Source organism: Pleurodeles waltl, chromosome 4_1 (genome assembly GCF_031143425.1).
Source record: "Pleurodeles waltl isolate 20211129_DDA chromosome 4_1, aPleWal1.hap1.20221129, whole genome shotgun sequence".
NCBI lineage: Eukaryota > Metazoa > Chordata > Amphibia > Caudata > Salamandridae > Pleurodeles > Pleurodeles waltl.
Window position 1 is genome coordinate 783700980 of NC_090442.1, and position 18733 is coordinate 783719712.

The 18733-nt window shown below is 47.4% G+C and overlaps 1 protein-coding gene across 1 annotated transcript in view; it reads left to right on the forward strand.

Moving 5' to 3' along the window:
- CPT1B (carnitine palmitoyltransferase 1B) overlaps positions 1-18733 on the forward strand; it is a 144581-nt gene that overhangs the window by 120565 nt on the left and 5283 nt on the right. Inside the window, exon 18 of the mRNA XM_069229479.1 lies at positions 13603-13695. Coding sequence (XP_069085580.1) covers positions 13603-13695 — 93 coding nt within the window. The remainder of the gene's footprint in view (positions 1-13602; positions 13696-18733) is intronic.

Here is an 18733-nt window from a genome sequence, read left to right on the forward strand (position 1 = left end):
TCTCAGAGGACAGAAACAATGCCTGCTTCGGAGAGGAAGGTCTTATCTCCTCCTCCAGCAGGATGGATAGTGAATCTACATACCAAGGCCAGGGACTTTAAAGCCCCTGCTGCCTTGGATATGCAACACCAGATTCCCTCAGACCTGGGAGATGCCACCCTCTGCCCTGAGGCCCATTTGGCACGAGGGCAGGCACAAAATTAGCTATGCAAGGAGGCGTGTTAAACTACCAGGCTAGTCATACGCATAGGGTGGGCTGCCTGAAATGCAAAATTTTTTCTTTTTGGTGGAATGAGGAATTCTGGGGAAGGGTTATGCCCACTCCCCCACAGTAAAGTGGTGATATAAGGGGTGTAGTTACCCAAGGGGTAAGTAGCCAATTCACCACTACCTTACACTCTCCTAAATGCCCTTTACTTAAGTATTTAAGTGCTTCACTCCCCCCCCCCCCCCCCATACCAGGAACTCAGATTCATCTGTCTGAAGAAGAAGACTGACAAAGAAGAGCAGACCAACACGAGAACTGTGAGCCTGCCTGGACTTTTGGCTCCAGACGGTGCCCACCTGCTGCTGTCCTGGCAATCGTCCAGACCAGACTCGTTCTGAAGCTCTGCATCTCCCAAAAGCCTCGGAGGGCTAACAGCACTTCGTAAACTAGCCAGCATCTTCCTTGGAGTGGAGGAGCCACTTCCCTGCAACCTGAAGGCACTGGCCCTGACATTTGGTCCATCGATGCAGCAGTAACCCAGGGGGATGTCAATGGGCTCCAAGAGGACAGACCTGTCTCCCCACAAAGTTTGAAGATGCCAAGCCCCCAAGGAATCGCCCTGCACCAATACCCAGGGAACCGGAGCAGTTGCAAGCACCAAGGCTTGTTTGTGTCTGAACCTGACACCACCACTGCAAAAAGATGACCTGCCCCTGAGGGACGACGGAATTGATGAGGATGTCCACAAGACTGGTCCGACTGTCTGTTCCCCCTCTACAGGTCTAACCAAGCACCCTGAGTGCCTTTGCCGCATAAGACCAGCCGACCAAAACCGTCTGCACCTGAACATCCTGGCTGGGGTTCAGGACTATCAATTGTGCCTCTTTGCTCCCAGGACCCTCACTTACTGATCCTACTCCCTCCCCCGCTGTTGGGAGCTCCCAGACCTGTCTCCAAGACCCCTCTGTAGCCTGTTTCTAGGTGCCTCACCTCCTCTTCTCCAATCATGATGTGGGCAAGTCACCCGACCCATCCATCACCTTCGCACCCAGACTCCCCAGGGCAGATAAAACTGAACTGCTGGTGATTCTCGTGATATACTATTGCCAATACCTATATGCAGTACATGTTCTGTTGCCATTAAAAAGGATTACTGCTTAAAAGTGCATTAGTGTGATTTGCTTACCTCACTGTTCAAAGGGACTCTTGGAGCAGTGCTTACCTAATTCTGAATATCGTTGGTGTCTAAAAAATATAAAAAGTGTTGCTATTTTTCTAAAATTGGTCTAGAGTTTCTTCTTCTGTGGGTCTCATTTATGGAGTCTTTGTGTTCAACAAATGCTTAACACTGCCCTCTCATAAGCCTAAACTACCCACCCACACTAACACAAAAGGGAGCATTTTGGGTTATTACTTTAACTTCTGTCAGCCAATGAGGGTCACCTGTACTATCTACATAGTGTACCCCTACATTAGTGCACTACATAGCTAGCCAGCTTTCTACAATTACCACTCATGCATCACTTATTAGGTGGGCCGTGCATCTCAACTGCACGGCACCTGAACCCTACTTCACCAGGGACAACCCATCAACTACCTGGCACTGATAGACATTCACATAGCCCTAACAATTTTCTACTCAATTCTCTGGAGTAAGGTTCTACTAGTCAACTCTAAAGATATGTATTACACATATAAACAGAAGGGTACCCACTCCCCCCAGCTTTCCATGCTAGCAGAAAGGACCTTGAAATGGCAAATCGCCACAAGATCCATCTCCAATCAGAACACCTTCTAGGGGTGGACAACAACTATGTGAACCTGTTAAGTGGGATGCACAAACAGCTCCATGAGTGGAAACTTCTCCCACAAGTTGACCCATAGGTACTTTTCAGCAGTGGGAAAACCCAGCTGTCAACCTCTTTGCCACATTAGAAATTGAAAAATGCCCATGCTCTGCCTCCAGGTACCCAAAACCTAGAGTCCATGAGCAATGTACGATGGGTGAGCTAGTCAAGGATGTTCTTCTAAACTTTTCCACCTCTCCCACTCATCCACTACGTGGTGAGGAAGTTGTGACAGGTGTCTTTGACCGTCATCCCTGAGGCCCCAACTTGGTTATGACAGTCCTTGTGCTTAAATGCTCCTGGAGGTGTTCATTAGCCCCCGACAAGAATCTACCACTCAGGCCAGGCCTCCCCATACAACATCGGAGCCAAATCAGGCACCCAAATCCTAAGCAGCTTAACTTAGCGATCTGGTGCAAGAGGTCTTAGAGTTTGGCTACCTAAACCCTCCTGAGGAGTGTATGAGAAATACTGCGTGAGGGATGTAGGCCCACCACAAGTGCACGCTATGCAGGCAATTGGAACTCCACTACTGTGTCGCCAAGCAATTGGACCCCTTTTAAGGTCAAGATTCAATGTATCGTCTGTTACTTTCTGAAGACAGGTCTTGCATATACCCCTATAACCTCTTAGCTGCTGTATCATCATAGAGGCAGAACAGGAAACACTCATCCCTCTCAGGGATTCCGATGTTCAAGGGGTTCATAGAGGGTCTCAAAAGTGTCATACCCCTGAAAACACCTCCAGGCCCAGTTTGGAAACTTAACATGTTTTCTACAATGCTCATGGGGCTGCTTCTTGAACACCTGCTCTACTTAGATTTACAGTTCCTTTCCTGCCTGGTGGCTTTTTTCATAGCTATAACGTTCATAAGGGGCATCAGCAAATTAAAAGCTCTCACTATTCAGAAATCATTCATTCAGATACACAAGGATAGAGTAGTGTTTAGAACCAATCCAAAGTACTTACCTAAGGTTGCCTCATCTTTCCCCATTAACCAAATAATGAGATGCCTGTAATCTTTCCACAACCTGAATTTGTAGCAAAAAGAGCAATACACAACTTATACGTTAAGTGGATACTCTTGTGATATACTACCAGAACTGAGGGCTTGATTTAGAGTTTAGTTGGCAGGTACTCTATCACAAATGAGACAGATATCCCACCCACCTTATTCAAGTGCATTAGAATGTAATTCATACATTATGAGAATTTGCTTCTTTTGTTTCCTTACCCTCCTGAGATAAGTAATTTCTTATTTATGTGGGTAAGTCTTCACGTAGAATCTTGTGGGTCAGACAGGTTACTTTAAACATGTTTCTGGCTTCAAAAGTCTGGCTCCAGCAAATAAAATGTATTTGAAGTGGGCAAGAGTGTATTCGTAAAGTCCTTCTATTAGTTTATTGTAATTAGATGTCAGATTGCAAGAGCTTGTAATGCACTCTTTATTCTTTGAGGGGGATAAGGGCTTGAGTTTCCAAAGCAAGTATGGAAGGGTGCGTTTTTGTAAACTTAGATATGGGAATTAAGGTTCAATGATGTATTGCAATGATATGGTGAAGAGGAGCCCTGGAAAATCATGTTATCAGAGGAGAAATAATTCTGTTGTAGCTGGGCTCAATTACAGATAAAATTAGTTCAGCCACTTTATTACTTTTCTTTGAAACTTTTCATGCTTGACATATTACATCTTAAGGAGATCATTTATGCAAAATGGAACTTTGACCTAATTAAGGACGGATTGCACCCAATGCCGAACTTTGCTTTCTGTCAGCATTAAAGGTTGCTTGAAAGCATAATGTTGTAATTAACTATGCTGAATGAAACAGACAGATTAAGAAATGCAAGTAGTTAAAAATGATTGTGGCCTAAAGATACAGAAATGGTTGTTGAAAATTTTGGGAGAACTCATTTATATGCTGAATTTGGGATGGAATCTAGATTGACGGGCAATTAGATATTGATGGATATTTGATTAAGACAGTTGGCTATAACTCTTTCTCAATAATGTTCCCAAGTAGGGGAAGTTTGGAAACTGGTCTTATGTTCTGGAATTTTTTAGGGTCTACCACTAGAGGTGTGATTTACTCCAAATATTGCTAGGAGGGCAACATGCCCGCTTTTAGTGCAGATTAGATGATTTTTATGAACTCCACTAAGGCTTAGGCAGTGTTCTGGGCACACCAATTTATGTTCGGATTGTCAACGTTTGCCTTCTCATTAATCTAATTTCTGAAAAGGTTTGTCTCAGAGTTAGGGTTTTCCTCATTTTGCTTCATTGCTTGTAGTGCTTCATGAGTTTGAAATATTCTATAAGTTTCTTCTAGTTTGCCTATTACACTTTTATCATTGTACAGCCGTATGGTGCGCAGTGGAGTTTATTTCGTGCAGGTAAAAACCCACAAGAGGGGAGGCAGGGTATTTATGAAGCTTACAGTGGGTTAGTTGTACTATGTGATGTAGTCTTCTGTGCAATTGGGGATATTTAACTGTGTACCTATGGCTATGATGTATTGAGCTACTTGCTGAATTGACCTCCCTGTTAGTTTTCTTTTCCATATTTTCCGTGGCTTAGATTGACTTGTTCTGGATCATCAGTTGTCTGGTGGGGATTGAAATATCTGGTTTTGGGATGTAGTGGGGGAGAGGAAAAATTGATACACCCATGTGATTACAATTTTTATAGGTTGGGAGAGAAGCAACAGTAAACGTATTTAGAGACCCAACCCAGAGGGGAAAAACTTCCACAGAAAAATATTTTTTGTTAGAAAAACCCTCACCCACCAGGGTTACCCCTTGGTGGCATGCTTCATCATTGGGTTTCTTCCCGTTCTGCTGCAGAACGAGGCCTGCTGCGAACGACTGAATACGTGGGAGCACTATTGGTATCAGCGATGCGGATGCTAGAAAAGGATAGGAGTGGTTGGGTCTTGGTAAATTAAAAATACCCCCCTCTGGATGATATTATTAGTTTAATATGTCTCACAAGGGTGGTATGATTAAAAAGGGGTGTTGCTTAGTGGTCTACATGTTTCGGAGTTTACCTCTAAACTCCTCTTCAGGACCAAAGTAACCTCCCTAGTCTCACTCCTCTTGTACCTTACACTAGTAGAAGTACTTTTACTATTTACTGTGGTAAAGTGATATATAACAATTAAATTAAATTAAATAAATACTACCCATGAGTGTCAATGCTCTACTGGGCAAATTTTCTGTGTTTATGCTAATTGCATCATAGGTCCTCTGGGAGGGGGGTGTGCTTATAGTCACACGTTCCTCAAAGCGACACTCCCACCTTAAAACCTACTCCTCACCTCGCCGCGGACCGAAATAAGACGGAAGAGAAGCAAGCCTTGTAGTGTATCTTTTTCATTTTTATGTTGCAGATAGTTTAAATTACGTTCCATGAAACCTTGACATTTCTAAAACAAAAAGTAGGAGCAGTTTGTTTTCATTGTGGTGATAACTAGATAGGTGTATTCAAATGCATAAGAAAAGAAGGGTTGTAATCGGAGGGTGGAAGGTGATTGGAAAACATTTAGTTTTGTTTTCCTTCAGTTTCATTGTTATGGATAGAAGTGCCAAGGAGGTATATACAGGAGAGTATACAATAACAAAGAAGTTCAAAGGACTTATATGTGGGAAGGTATACAATAGCAAAATTTCCATGTGACTTTGTGAAGCCACCCCTCTGTCTTGGTGAAGGAGGGTTTAACTATGTCGTACTATGATGTGAAATGTTGGTGAGAATGTAGAAGAAAACTAGGTGTCAAAAATGAAATGTATTAGGATGTGTGAGGTTAAGTCAGCAATCTCACAAATGTGAGCTTGTGCAAACCTCTTGCTTATGAGTATTAATTTCAAAGTAGTGATTCACGTGGACTTATGTGAAGGGTAGAGGCAGAGTTAATTTGGTCTCAATTGAGAATGGGAATCCTCTGGCTTTTAATAGGTACATTGGCCCTCATTAGACCGCCAGACTCACGGTGGCGGTCGGACCACCGCGGTTGGTGCGGTCTGACTGCCACATTACAACCGTGGCGGAGCCGCCACGGTCCGAGCGCCAACACCGCCAGGTTATCGGCAGACTGGCGGTCCCGGTGACTGTAATCCACCAGGGCATCGCTGCGGATTACGAGTCCCTATACCGCCAGCCTTTCCATTGCGGTTCCACCACCATGGAAAGGCTGGCACAATGGGGGCTTTGGGGGTCTGGAGGCCTCTGCACTGCCCATGTGGTTGGCATGGGCAGTGCAGGGGCCCCCCACGCACAGCCTGTCGCTTATTCCACTGCCAGAATTACGGGCAGTAGAATGCGAGACTGGTGCTGCTGCACCCGCCACACCGCCACATTGCCTCCGGCTCAATTACGAGCCGGTTGCAATGTTAATGCCCTGTTTACTGCAGGGCCGGCAAGCGGAAACGCCTCCCCGCCCGCCAAACTCATAATGAGGGTGTTGTACCTGGCTTTTTGACAGGCACATACCCAAACTTTTTGCCTCCTTCCTCCTATTTTTTCTAACCTGTTGTTGTTGGCTTTTGACCTCTGGGCACTTTACCACTGCTAACCAGTGCTAAAGTGCATATACTCTCTGTGTAAATTGTACTATTGATTGGTTTATCCATGATTGGCTATTTAGTTTACTTATAAGTCATCCCTAATGTGTGCCCTAGGTAAGCCCTAGAGCAGGGTGCTGTGTGGGTAAAAGGCAAGACATGTACCTGTGTAGTTATATGTCCTGGTAGTGTAAAACTCCTAAATTCATTTTTACATTACTGTGAGGCCTGCTCCCTTCATAGGCTAGCATTGGGGCTGCCCTCATACACTGTTGAAGTGGCAGCTGCTGATCTGAAAGGAGCAGGAAGGTCATATTTAGTATGGCCAGAATGGTAATATAAAGGTCTGCTGACTGGTGAAGTTGGATTTAATATTACTATTCTAGAAATGCCACTTATAGAAAGTGAGCATTTCTTTGCACTTAAATCTTGTTGTGCCCTTCAATCCACGTCTGGCTAGGTTTAGTTGACAGCTCCTTGTGCATTCACTCAGACACACCCCAAACACAGGGTACTCAGCCTCACTTGCATACATCTGCATTTTGAATGGGTCTTCCTGGGCTGGGAGGGTGGAGGGCCTGCCCTCACAAAAGGACTGCCACACCCCCTACTGGGACTCTGGCAGACAGGATTGAACTGAAAGGGGGCCTGGTGCATTTCTTAGACACTCTTTGAAGTCACCCCCACTTCAAAGGCACAACTTAGTATAAAACAGGGCCTCTGCCCTACCTCAACAGACACTTGCTGGAGAAGAAACCTGAACCAGAAACTACAACCTGCCAAGAAGAACTGCCTGGCTGCTTAAAAGACTCACCTGTCTGCTTTCTACAAAGGACTGCTGCCTTGCTGTTGGCCTGCTGCCTTGCTGAACTGCCTGGCTGCTTAAAGGACTCACCTGTCTGCTTTTCTACGAAGGACTGCTGACTTGCTGTTGGCCTGCTGCCTTGCTGAACTCTTGTCTGTCTGTAAAAGTGCTCTCCAAGGGCTTGGATAGAGCTTGCCTCCTGTTCCCTGAAGTCTCAGGACCAAATAGACTTCTCTTTTTCACTTGGACGCTTTGTGCGCCGAAATTTTCGCCGCACAGCTTGTTCCGCGGCGAGAAAAACGCTGCACACCGACACTGATCGATGCAACGCCTTCGGGACGACCGAAACTTTGACGCACGGCCTCGCAAGGACAACGCCGCCCGACTTCCAAGGAGAAATCGACGCAACGCCTGCCGTGAGAGCGAAATTTCGACGCACAGCCCCACGGAACGACGCGCAGCCGGAAAACAAGCAGGAGAATCCACGCACAGACCCGGGACATCTGGTAATCCCCGCGATCCACAGAAAGAGACTGTCCGCGAGCCGGAAAACGACGCACAACTTCCACGCGTGAAAAATAACGACGCAAGTCCGTGTGTGCTGGGGAGAAATCGACGCGCACACCATTTTTCCACGTATCTCTTCTTCTGCGGCCCTTTGCGGAGATTTTCCACCAGAAACTAGGTACTTTGTGCTTGAAAGAGACTTTGTTTGCTTTTTAAAGACTTAAGACGCTGTATATCACTTTTCAGTGATATCTTACAAATTCATATTGCATCTTTGATCGTTTTGACCTGCAAATACCCAGATAAATATTATATATTTTTCTAAACACTGTGGTGTATTTTTGTGGTGTTATATTATGGTGTTGTATGATTTATTGCACAAATGCTTTACACATTGCCTTCTAAGTTAAGCCTGACTGCTCGTGCCAAGCTACCAGAGGTTGGGCACAGGCTGATTTTGCATTGTGTGAGACTTACCCTGACTAGAGTGAGGGCTCTTGCTTGGACAGAGGGCAACTTGACTGCCAACCAAAAACCCCATTTCTAACATTGGTGATCAGCGGGGAGGATAGGACTTGTGTTTGTGCAGTGACATACAGTAGCTAAGTATTTCACTACCTACCCACAGTTGAAGGTCAACTTGATTTTTCATCTTTTTGCTTTTGGTTCTCTGATGTCCTCCTGGATATACTATAGATATTTTGGACTTTGGATTTTGGTTTTTGCCGGTAAGACCTTATCAGCAATGAGATTGCTTACCTACTCACTCTTTGTGCCTACTGACCACCTCACTAAGGCTGACCTAAGGAGGCTTTGCAGAAAATGGTGCCTTCCTGTATCAAGGAGATCTACTAAGATGGAAATGCTACATGCCTACATAGTCTGGGGGGAAGAAAGATGGGCAGAGAGAGAGGCAGAAAAAAACCAAATGACTAAGTACCCCTTAGATGAGGAGGGGGACTGCTCAAATGAGGAGGAAGATTACTCAGATGAGGAAAGAGAACCAGTGAGAGATGAATGGCTCCTAGCTAGAGAGCGGTGGATGGAAGAGCTAGATGGGTTTCTTGAAAGGGCTGGGGCAGCAAGACTCTTAGCCCTGGAAGAAGAAAAGATTGCAGCTCAAGAGCTGAGCTGTAAAGAGCTGAAACTGGAGGCTGGAAGGGCTGAGTCCAGTTCAGATGGTGGCAGCAAAAATCTTGCATCCAGTACTGCTGAAGAAGGGCACAAGCCCAGAGATGTGGTGCCCAACTTGAAGAAGGGAGTTGACACACCCCAGGTGGTTCAAGGGTATGAGGTAGTTCCCGTTATGCACAGGGTTCCTGAAAAGAATTGGGGAACTGGCACAGGGAGTCATATTCCTACTGGGGGGAGGGACACTTTACTGGCTCTAGCAGAGAGTGACAGAGAAAAGGGTTCCCCCCTGGTGGACGTCCTGGATATAGGGTGTAGAGACATCCCAGAAGAGTATGGGTTGAGTGTCAGGGACAGGCAGATACTGTCTCACCAGTCTCAGGAGGGTGATGTAGAGTGCTTTTCCAAGGCTGAGTTACTGGATGGTTGGGTGAAGGGTACTGTGGTTAATACATGTGAAGGGCAGAGTGATGTAATTGCTGGAGAGCATATGTCTGGTCCATATTTTCCAGAGCTACGCCAACACCAGGTGGAGTGTGAGTTCTCTGACCCCAGGGAACTTACAATGGAGGCAGACTTCTGGGTGAGTACCAGAGAGTCTGAAGAGGCATTTGGGGGTGCTCCTGAAGGGAGTGGTCTAGGTGGTTCCCAACCAAGTGAGGTGGGAGAGGATGGTAGTGTCCCAGGTAGGTCCCAGGTCCTAGAGGGTTCCATGAGGGAACACCAGGAGGGAAGCCTGGCCTGTACCGTAGGGCCACCTGTTGAGGGAAGCCCCGCAGTGTCAGAAGAACTTGGGGGGGGGTGACAGTAGCCAGCATCCCAACAGTTCTGGTGTCTGGCAGTACCACTCCTAGTGAGGGGGTGCAGAAGTCCAGACATAGGGTTGAGAGGGGGTTGCGGACCCCAGTGGAGGACCTGGAGAGTCAGGGGTCAAGTCTGAGAGCAGAGCCCTCCAGGAATGACCCAGGTGAAACCGTTTCTGGTTTGGGGGAGACCCAGACTCTGCCGGATGGGCAGAGGTCAGGAGACCTGCGCCAACCAGACTCTTGTGTGGCCCTTGGGGACGGTGTGTCTCTTGTGGGGGGTGAGAGTGCCCCCCAGGAAGTCCTGGCATGCCAGGCAAAGATTCAACCTCAGGGTGGTGACTATGGGTTGGATAACCAGGTTCAGAGGTTAAACTCTGACCTGGTGGGAGGTAGGTGTGCCTCCCAGGAAGTCCTGGCCTGCCAGGCAATTGTTCAACCTCAGGGTGGTGACCCTGGGTTGGAGAACCCGGTTCAGAGGTTAAACTCTGACCCGGTGGGGGGTAGGTGTGCCCCCCAGGAAGTCCTGGAGTGCCAGGCAATTGTTCAACCTCAGGGTGGTGACTCTGGGTTGGATGGTCAGGTGCAGAGGTTAAACTCTGACCTGGTGGGGGGTAGGTGTGCCCCCCAGAAAGTCCTGGTTTGCCAGGCAGTGATCCAGTCTGAGGGTACAGACCCTGGGCTGGAAGGCCAGGTTCAGGGTGTCCCCTCGGACCTGGAAGGAGGGGCTACTGATAACAGTGCCCCTACCATGTTGTCTTCTGAGGAGGCCACTCCTAGTTGGAGGGTGCTGGACCCCAGAAGGGAGAGCAGGGGGGGGGGAGCCTCACCCCGGGCCCTAGTCCAACCTGAAGGTACAGACCCCAGGTTGGAGGGCCAGTTGCAGGTTAACAGCCCTGCACTGGTGGAGGAATGGTACAGGGCGACTTCTATAAGCACCCTGACCATGTTGGACTCTGGGGGTACCGCTCCAGGTGGGAGGGTACAGAGCCCCAGAGGGGAGGAGCAGGTTCAGGCTGTCATCCCTGACCTGGTGGAAGGGAGAGTGGTTAAAGGGTGCCCAGCACCTGGGGCTAATGCCCCCCACTCTCCACAGCCACAGTGGTGGGAGAGCTTTGAGAGGCCTGGGGCCTGGCTCTCATCCCTGGCAGCTGTCAGTAACCACTGTGGCTTGCTGTCCGGGTGGACAGAGTTATCCCTGGGGAGGGGACAAGTGTCACACCCCGGGGGTAGAGTGGGCAACACCACTGTGTTGGTCCTGGTGGTACTATCCTGCTCCTGGGATACATCTGTTAGCAAAGTAAGGTTAGGTGCTGCACAGATGGGATCCGCAGGTAAGGAGAAAGGTTCCCCATGGGTTGGCTTAGTGGGCCCTGAGAGTATGGACAGAGGGATCCAAGTGGAGTCAGGAAGGCGAAGAACTGGAGCATGCACCTGCTGTTGTGGGCCTGGGTTCTTGTTCTGTCGCCTCAAACAGGGAAGTACATCAGGATAGTGATTGTTCTCCCCTGGCTTTAGGCTGGTAGGGGGTCATGTTGTACCTGGCTTTTTGACAGGGACATACCCAAACGTTTTGCCTCCTTCCTCCTATTTTTTCTGACCTGTTGTTGTTGGCTTTTGACCTCTGGTCACTTTACCACTGCTGACCAGTGCTAAAGTGCATATGCTCTCTGTGTAAATTGTACTATTGATTGGTTTATCCATGATTGGCTATTTAATTTATTTATAAGTCATCCCTAATGTGTGCCCTAGGTAACCCCTAGAGCAGGGTGTTGTGTGGGTAAAAGGCAAGACATGTACCTGTGTAGTTATATGTCCTGGTTGTGTAAAACTCCTAAATTCGTTTTTACATTACTGTGAGGCCTGCTCCCTTCATAGGCTAGCATTGGGGCTGCCCTCCTACACTGTTGAAGTGGCAGCTGCTGATCTGAAAGGAGCAGGAAGGTCATATTTAGTATGGCCAGAATGGTAATATAAAGTCCTGCTGACTGGTGAAGTCGGATTTAATATTACTATTCTAGAAATGCCACTTTTAGAAAGTGAGCATTTCTTTGCACTTAAATCTTGTTGTGCCCTTCAATCCACGTCTGGCTAGGTTTAGTTGACAGCTCCTTGTGCATTCACTCAGACACACCCCAAACACAGGGTACTCAGCCTCACTTGCATACATCTGCATTTTGAATGGGTCTTCCTGGGCTGGGAGGGTGGAGGGCCTGCCCTCACAAAAGGACTGCCACACCCCCTACTGGGACTCTGGCAGACAGGATTGAACTGAAAGGGGGCCTGGTGCATTTCTTAGACACTCTTTGAAGTCACCCCCACTTCAAAGGCACAATTTAGTATAAAACAGGGCCTCTGCCCTACCTCAACAGTCACTTGCTGGAGAAGAAACCTAAACCAGAAACTACAACCTGCCAAGAAGAACTGCCTGGCTGCTTAAAGGACTCACCTGTCTGCTTTTCTACAAAGGACTGCTGCCTTGCTGTTGGCCTGCTGCATTGCTGAACTGCCTGGCTGCTTAAAGGACTCACCTGTCTGCTTTTCTACGAAGGACTGCTGACTTGCTGTTGGCCTGCTGCCTTGCTGAACTCTTGTCTGGCTGTAAAAGTGCTCTCCAAGGGCTTGGATAGAGCTTGCCTCCTGTTCCCTGAAGTCTCAGGACCAAAAAGACTTCTCTTTTTCACTTGGACGCTTCGTGCGCCGAAATTTTTGACGCACAGCTTGTTCCGTGGCGAGAAAAACGCCGCACACCGACGCTGATCGACGCAACGCCTTCGGGACGACCGAAACTTTGACGTACGGCCTCGCAAGGACAACGCCGCCTGACTTCCAAGGAGAAATCGACGCAACACCTGCCATGAGAGCGAAATTTCGACGCACAGCCCCGCGGAACGACGCGCAGCCGGAAAACAAGCAGGAGAATCCACGCACAGACCCGGGACATCTGGTAATCCCCACGATCCACAGAAAGACTGTCCGCGCGCCGGAAAACGACGCACGACTTCCCCGTGTGAAAAATAACGACGCAAGTCTGTGTGTGCTGGGGAGAAATCGACGCACACACCATTTTTCCACTTATCTCTTCTTTTGCGTCCCTTTGCAGAGATTTTCCACCAGAAACCAGGTACTTTGTGCTTGAAAGAGACTTTGTTTGCTTTTTAAAGACTTAAGACGCTGTATATCACTTTTCAGTGATATCTTACAAATTCATATTGCATCTTTGATCGTTTTGACCTGCAAATACCCAGATAAATATTATATATTTTTCTAAACACTTTCTCTAGCCGCACTGAACGTTCTGGTAGAGCGCACAGCCATAAGCCTGTACCCCCTTTAGGGAAGAGATTGAATTGCGCAGTTCCATTACCAGGTATTTTGCATTTGAGCAATAAGTTTTGTGCTTGCTCTTGCCAGTATAGCAAAGTGTTTGTCCTCCTACTGTGTGTGCCCAGGCATATGTTTGTGTATGTGTACTGTGTGCATTCCAATTGTTACCGAAATATCTCAGATGAATTTCCTGCACGTCCATGTATCTTCCTAATGATAAGACCATGAGATGACCATGAGCCGTAAAATAATCACAGCGTTCATATTAATCACAGAATCATCTTATGACTGGGTCAACTGGCCATAGAGTTCTGGTAGGATCACACAAATGTTTCTTGGCACTCAAATCATAAGAGGATCATGTATTGCAGTCGTCCCTGATTCTTGCACACTCTCTTTTCTGTTTATTCTACCCAGGTGGCTGATGATGGCTATGGAGTCTCATACAACATTGTTGGTGAAAACCTCATCACTTTCCACATTTCCAGCAAGTTTTCCAGCCCGGAAACGGTTTGTATTTCTTTCTGTTCACAAAAGGGTGCCAGAAAATGATAATACCGTGTCATTGCTGTCAGACAGATTTTATTCAGGAGATGCCACACTATTTTGCCATATTCAGATGTTATAGTCTGGTGCGTGTGCTCAGTTTTATGCCTCAAGTCATCTTATGTCCAGCCTGGTATATTTGAACCCCTATACATGGTAGTGCCAGAGGCTCCAATCAGGGCCTCCTTTATCTTAACATGCACTTCAACATTCATTCAAAGTCTGCTACCTACTCTTCCTTTGTTTTAAGGGTTCTTCAAATGATAGCAGCAGAGCATAGCACATGTGAAGATGGGGTGTATGACACTCACCCATTAACCATGCTATTAGTCCAAATCATGGTCCCACAATGATGATGAAGTGGTTAGTAACCAGTACAAATTGCTGGTGAAAGACACAGAGCAGATGAGGAATAAGAAAGGATGAGAGGTAAGGGAGGGTCAAACATTGGGGGAGAAGTTCAAACAATGGCAACACAGAAAATGAAGCATAATTGAGCAAAACTGTGACACGCACCACAGGTTGCTTGCTTACTGACACACTGGACAGCACAATGAGAAGCACACTTATGGACACTGTAGGAAGTTGGCTCTGTATGCACTATTTCAAAGTAAGGAATAGTATGCACAGAGTCCAAGGGTTCCCCTTAGAGGTAAGATAGTGGCAAAAAGAGATAATACTAATGCTCTATTTTGTGGTAGTGTGGTCGAGCAGTAGGCTTATCAAAGGAGTAGTGTTAAGCATTTGTTGTACATACACACAGGCAATAAATGAGGAACACACACTCAGAGACAAATCCAGGCCAATAGGTTTTGTTATAGAAAAATATATTTTCTTAGTTTATTTTAAGAACCACAGGTTCAAATTCTACATGTAATATCTCATTTGAAAGGTATTGCAGGTAAGTACTTTAGGAACTTTGAATAATTACAGTAGCATATATACTTTTCACATAAAACACAAATAGCTGTTTTAAAAGTGGACACTTAGTGCAATTTTCACAGTTCCTGGGAGAGGTAAAGTATTGTTAGTTTTTGCAGGTAAGTAACCCACCTACAGGGTTCAGATTTGGGTCCAAAGTAGCCCACCGTTGGGGGTTCAGAGCAACCCCAAAGTCACCACACCAGCAGCTCCGGGCCGGTCAGGTGCAGAGTTCAAAGTGGTGCCCAAAACACATAGGCTTCAATGGAGAGAAGGGGGTGCCCCGGTTCCAGTCTGCCAGCAGGTAAGTACCCGCGTCTTCGGAGGGCAGACCAGGGGGGTTTTGTAGGGCCCCGGGGGGGACACAAGTTCACACAAAAAGTACACCCTCAGCGGCACTGGGGCGGCCGGGTGCAGTGTAGAAACAAGCGTCGGGTTTTCAATGTAAATCAATGGGAGACCAAGGGGTCTCTTCAGCGATGCAGGCAGGCAAGGGGGGGGGCTCCTCGGGGTAGCCACCACCTGGGCAAGGGAGAGGGCCTCCTGGGGGTCACTCCTGCATTGAAGCTCCGATCCTTCATGTGCTGGGGGCTGCGGGTGCAGGGTCTTTTCCAGCCGTCGGGATTTTAGAGTCAGGCAGTCGCGGTCAGGGGGAGCCTGGGGATACCCTCTGCAGGCGCCGCTGTGGGGGCTCAGGGGGGACAACTTTGGTTACTCACAGTCTCGGAGTCGCCGGAGGGTCCTCCCTGAGGTGTTGGTTCTCCACCAGTCGAGTCGGGGTCGCCGGGTGCAGTGTTGCAAGTCTCACGCTTCTTGCGGGGATTGCAGGGGTCTTTAAATCTGCTCCTCTGTAACAAAGTTGCAGTCTTTTTGGAGCAGGGCCGCTGTCCTCAGGAGTTTCTTGTCTTTCTTGAAGCAGGGCAGTCCTCTGAGGATTCAGAGGTCGCTGGTCCTGGGGAAAGCGTCGCTGGAGCAGGTTTCTTTAGAAGGCAGGAGACAGGCCGGTAGGTCTGGGGCCAAAGCAGTTGGTGTCTTCTTTTCTTCTTCTGCAGGGGTCTTTCAGCTCAGCAGTCCTCTTCTTCTTGTAGTTTCAGGAATCTAAATTCTTAGGTTCAGGGAAGCCCTTAAATACTGAATTTAAGGGCGTGTTTAGGTCTGGGGGGTTAGTAGCCAATGGCTACTAGCCCTGAGGGTGGGTACACCCTCTTTGTGCCTCCTCCCAAGGGGAGGGGGGTCACATCCCTAATCCTATTGGGGGAATCCTCCATCTGCAAGATGGAGGATTTCTAAAAGTTAGTCACTTCAGCTCAGGACACCTTAGGGGCTGTCCTGACTGGCCAGTGACTCCTCCTTGTTATTCTCATTATTTCCCCCGGCCTTGCCGCCAAAAGTGGGGCCGTGGCCGGAGGGGGCGGGCAACTCCACTAGGTGGAGTGCCCTGTGGTGCTGGAACAAAGGAGGTGAGCCTTTGAGGCTCACCGCCAGGTGTTACAGCTCCTGCCTGGGGGAGGTGTTAGCATCTCCACCCAGTGCAGGCTTTGTTACTGGCCTCCGAGTGACAAAGGCACTCTCCCCATGGGGCCAGCAACATGTCTCGGTTGTGACAGGCTGCTGGAACCAGTCAGCCTACACAGATAGTCGGTTAAGGTTTCAGGGGGCACCTCTAAGGTGCCCTCTGGGGTGTATTTTACAATAAAATGTACACTGGCATCAGTGTGCATTTATTGTGCTGAGAAGTTTGATACCAAACTTCCCAGTTTTCAGTGTAGCCATTATGGTGCTGTGGAGTTCGTGTTTGACAGACTCCCAGACCATATACTCTTATGGCTACCCTGCACTTACAATGTCTAAGGTTTTGCTTAGACACTGTAGGGGCACAGTGCTCATGCACTGGTGCCCTCACCTATGGTATAGTGCACCCTGCCTTAGGGCTGTAAGGCCTGCTAGAGGGGTGACTTATCTATACTGGCATAGGCAGTGAGAGGCTGGCATGGCACCCTGAGGGGAGTGCCATGTCGACTTACTCATTTTGTTCTCACCAGCACACACAAGCTGGCAAGCAGTGTGTCTGTGCTGAGTGAGGGGTCTCCAGGGTGGCATAAGACATGCTGCAGCCCTTAAAGACCTTCCCTGGCATCAGGGCCCTTGGTACCAGAGGTACCAGTTACAAGGGACTTACCTGGATGCCAGGGTGTGCCAATTGTGGATACAAAAGTACAGGTTAGGGAAAGAACACTGGTGCTGGGGCCTGGTTAGCAGGCCTCAGCACACTTTCAATTCAAAACATAGCATCAGCAAAGGCAAAAAGTCAGGGGGTAACCATGCCAAAGAGGCATTTCCTTACACACACAATGAGTGAAATGACGATATTCTGGGCCACACGCTTGTAGATATCAAAGGGACTCCACTAATCAACATACACCCAGACACATCGTGCAAAACAATGGCTGTCACACTTGTGATATAATGTGTGACTCACTCATACTCTTGACTAATACAGTGGGTCACACAATGGCCCTCATTATGAGTTTGGCAGGTGACGGAGGCCGCCCGCCAAACTCAAACCGCCGAGAGTCCGCCTGTGCGGTCCAAACACTGCCGGCCCTATTTCTAGTTCACTGCAGGGCCGGCGGGCGGAAACAGCGTTTCCACCCACTGGCCCTGCAGTGAACAGGGCCTTAACATTGCAGGTAACTCGTAATTGAGCCGCCGGCAATTTGGCGGTGCGGCAGGTGCAGCAGCACCCATCGCACATTCTACTGCCATAATTCAGGCAGTGGAATGCACAACAGGGCTGTGCATGGGGGGCAGTGCAGTGCACAGGCCCCTAGGGAGCCCCCGACACCCCCATTCTGCTAGCCTTTTCATGGTCGTGGAACCGCCATGAAAAGGCTGGCGGTATATCCAGAGAGCAGCCCTGGCGGATTACAACTGCTAAAGCCGCCCACTTTTCTATCACACCTTATGGCAATTTTGAAGTGTTCCTACAGGGAAAATCTAATTTAATCAATTCATTGACTAAAGAAAATGAATTCCTTCTTAAAGTGCCTTCTACTACATGGATAAAAAGTCATGTGTAACTATCCCTGAATCCTGGGAGTTCCTGTGACTCACTGTTCAGTTGCTGGGTCTATGCTGTCTTGCTCAGGAGGCTGCAAAGTTGAGATTTATTTATTCAGTTGCATAAGTATTTATTTAATGTCAGGTACTGGCCACTTTGGCACGTTCTGTTACACAGCATATTCAGATCGCGTGTGAAGGTACATCTGTGGATTCATGCAAAGAGGTAACTTCCATTACAGTGTTCTAATTAGCCTGGTTACAAAACAAAAGCCTGGAGAGCGAACAATCCCAAATCTGTAGCAGCAATGATGTGCAAGGTTGAGAAGGTTAGTGGTGAGATCAGAACAGGGTTAGCAATGCATAGACTTCGTTCAGAGTTTGACCTGTGGCTTTACACATACACCTGAGTTTACAAACCAGGTTCCTGGTTTACAAAAGCTTCCTTAAAAATATCTGATTTCAAGTGTCCATAAGGTGAGGTAGTTTGGTGGGCCTTAGACCACGAGGGCTCATCTATCCCGGCTTTCTGCCACTTCACGATTTGATAACGGATAAGCTGAGAGTCAGATGAATGGAAAATCTGGTCTGATTGAAAATGAAACTCATTTTTTTAATAGAGATAGATTATTTCTCACAGTAGGCCCTGTGGAGTAGGTAAAGGACTTGACTTCACCTTTGACTTAACTTTAAATGAGGGGAGAATTATCATAGGCCGTATGTGTTTAGAAACACATTACATTTTAAATCCGAACACTAACCTTACATAAACTACATTATTGTAAGTGATTTGTTGTTATACTATTCAATTAAAATAACTTTAGGTAATTGAAATTAACTTCTGAAGTATTAGATGAATTCTTACGCTAGCCATAAATTAAACTAAATAAAATGAAAATAATAATACTCTTTATTCTAACCATGCTAATCGTATCCTTACATTCTATTGAAACATTTTTTATATTAGTGTATTCAGTTTTTTTTGTTACAACCTTAACCCGAATTATAAATATTACAAATT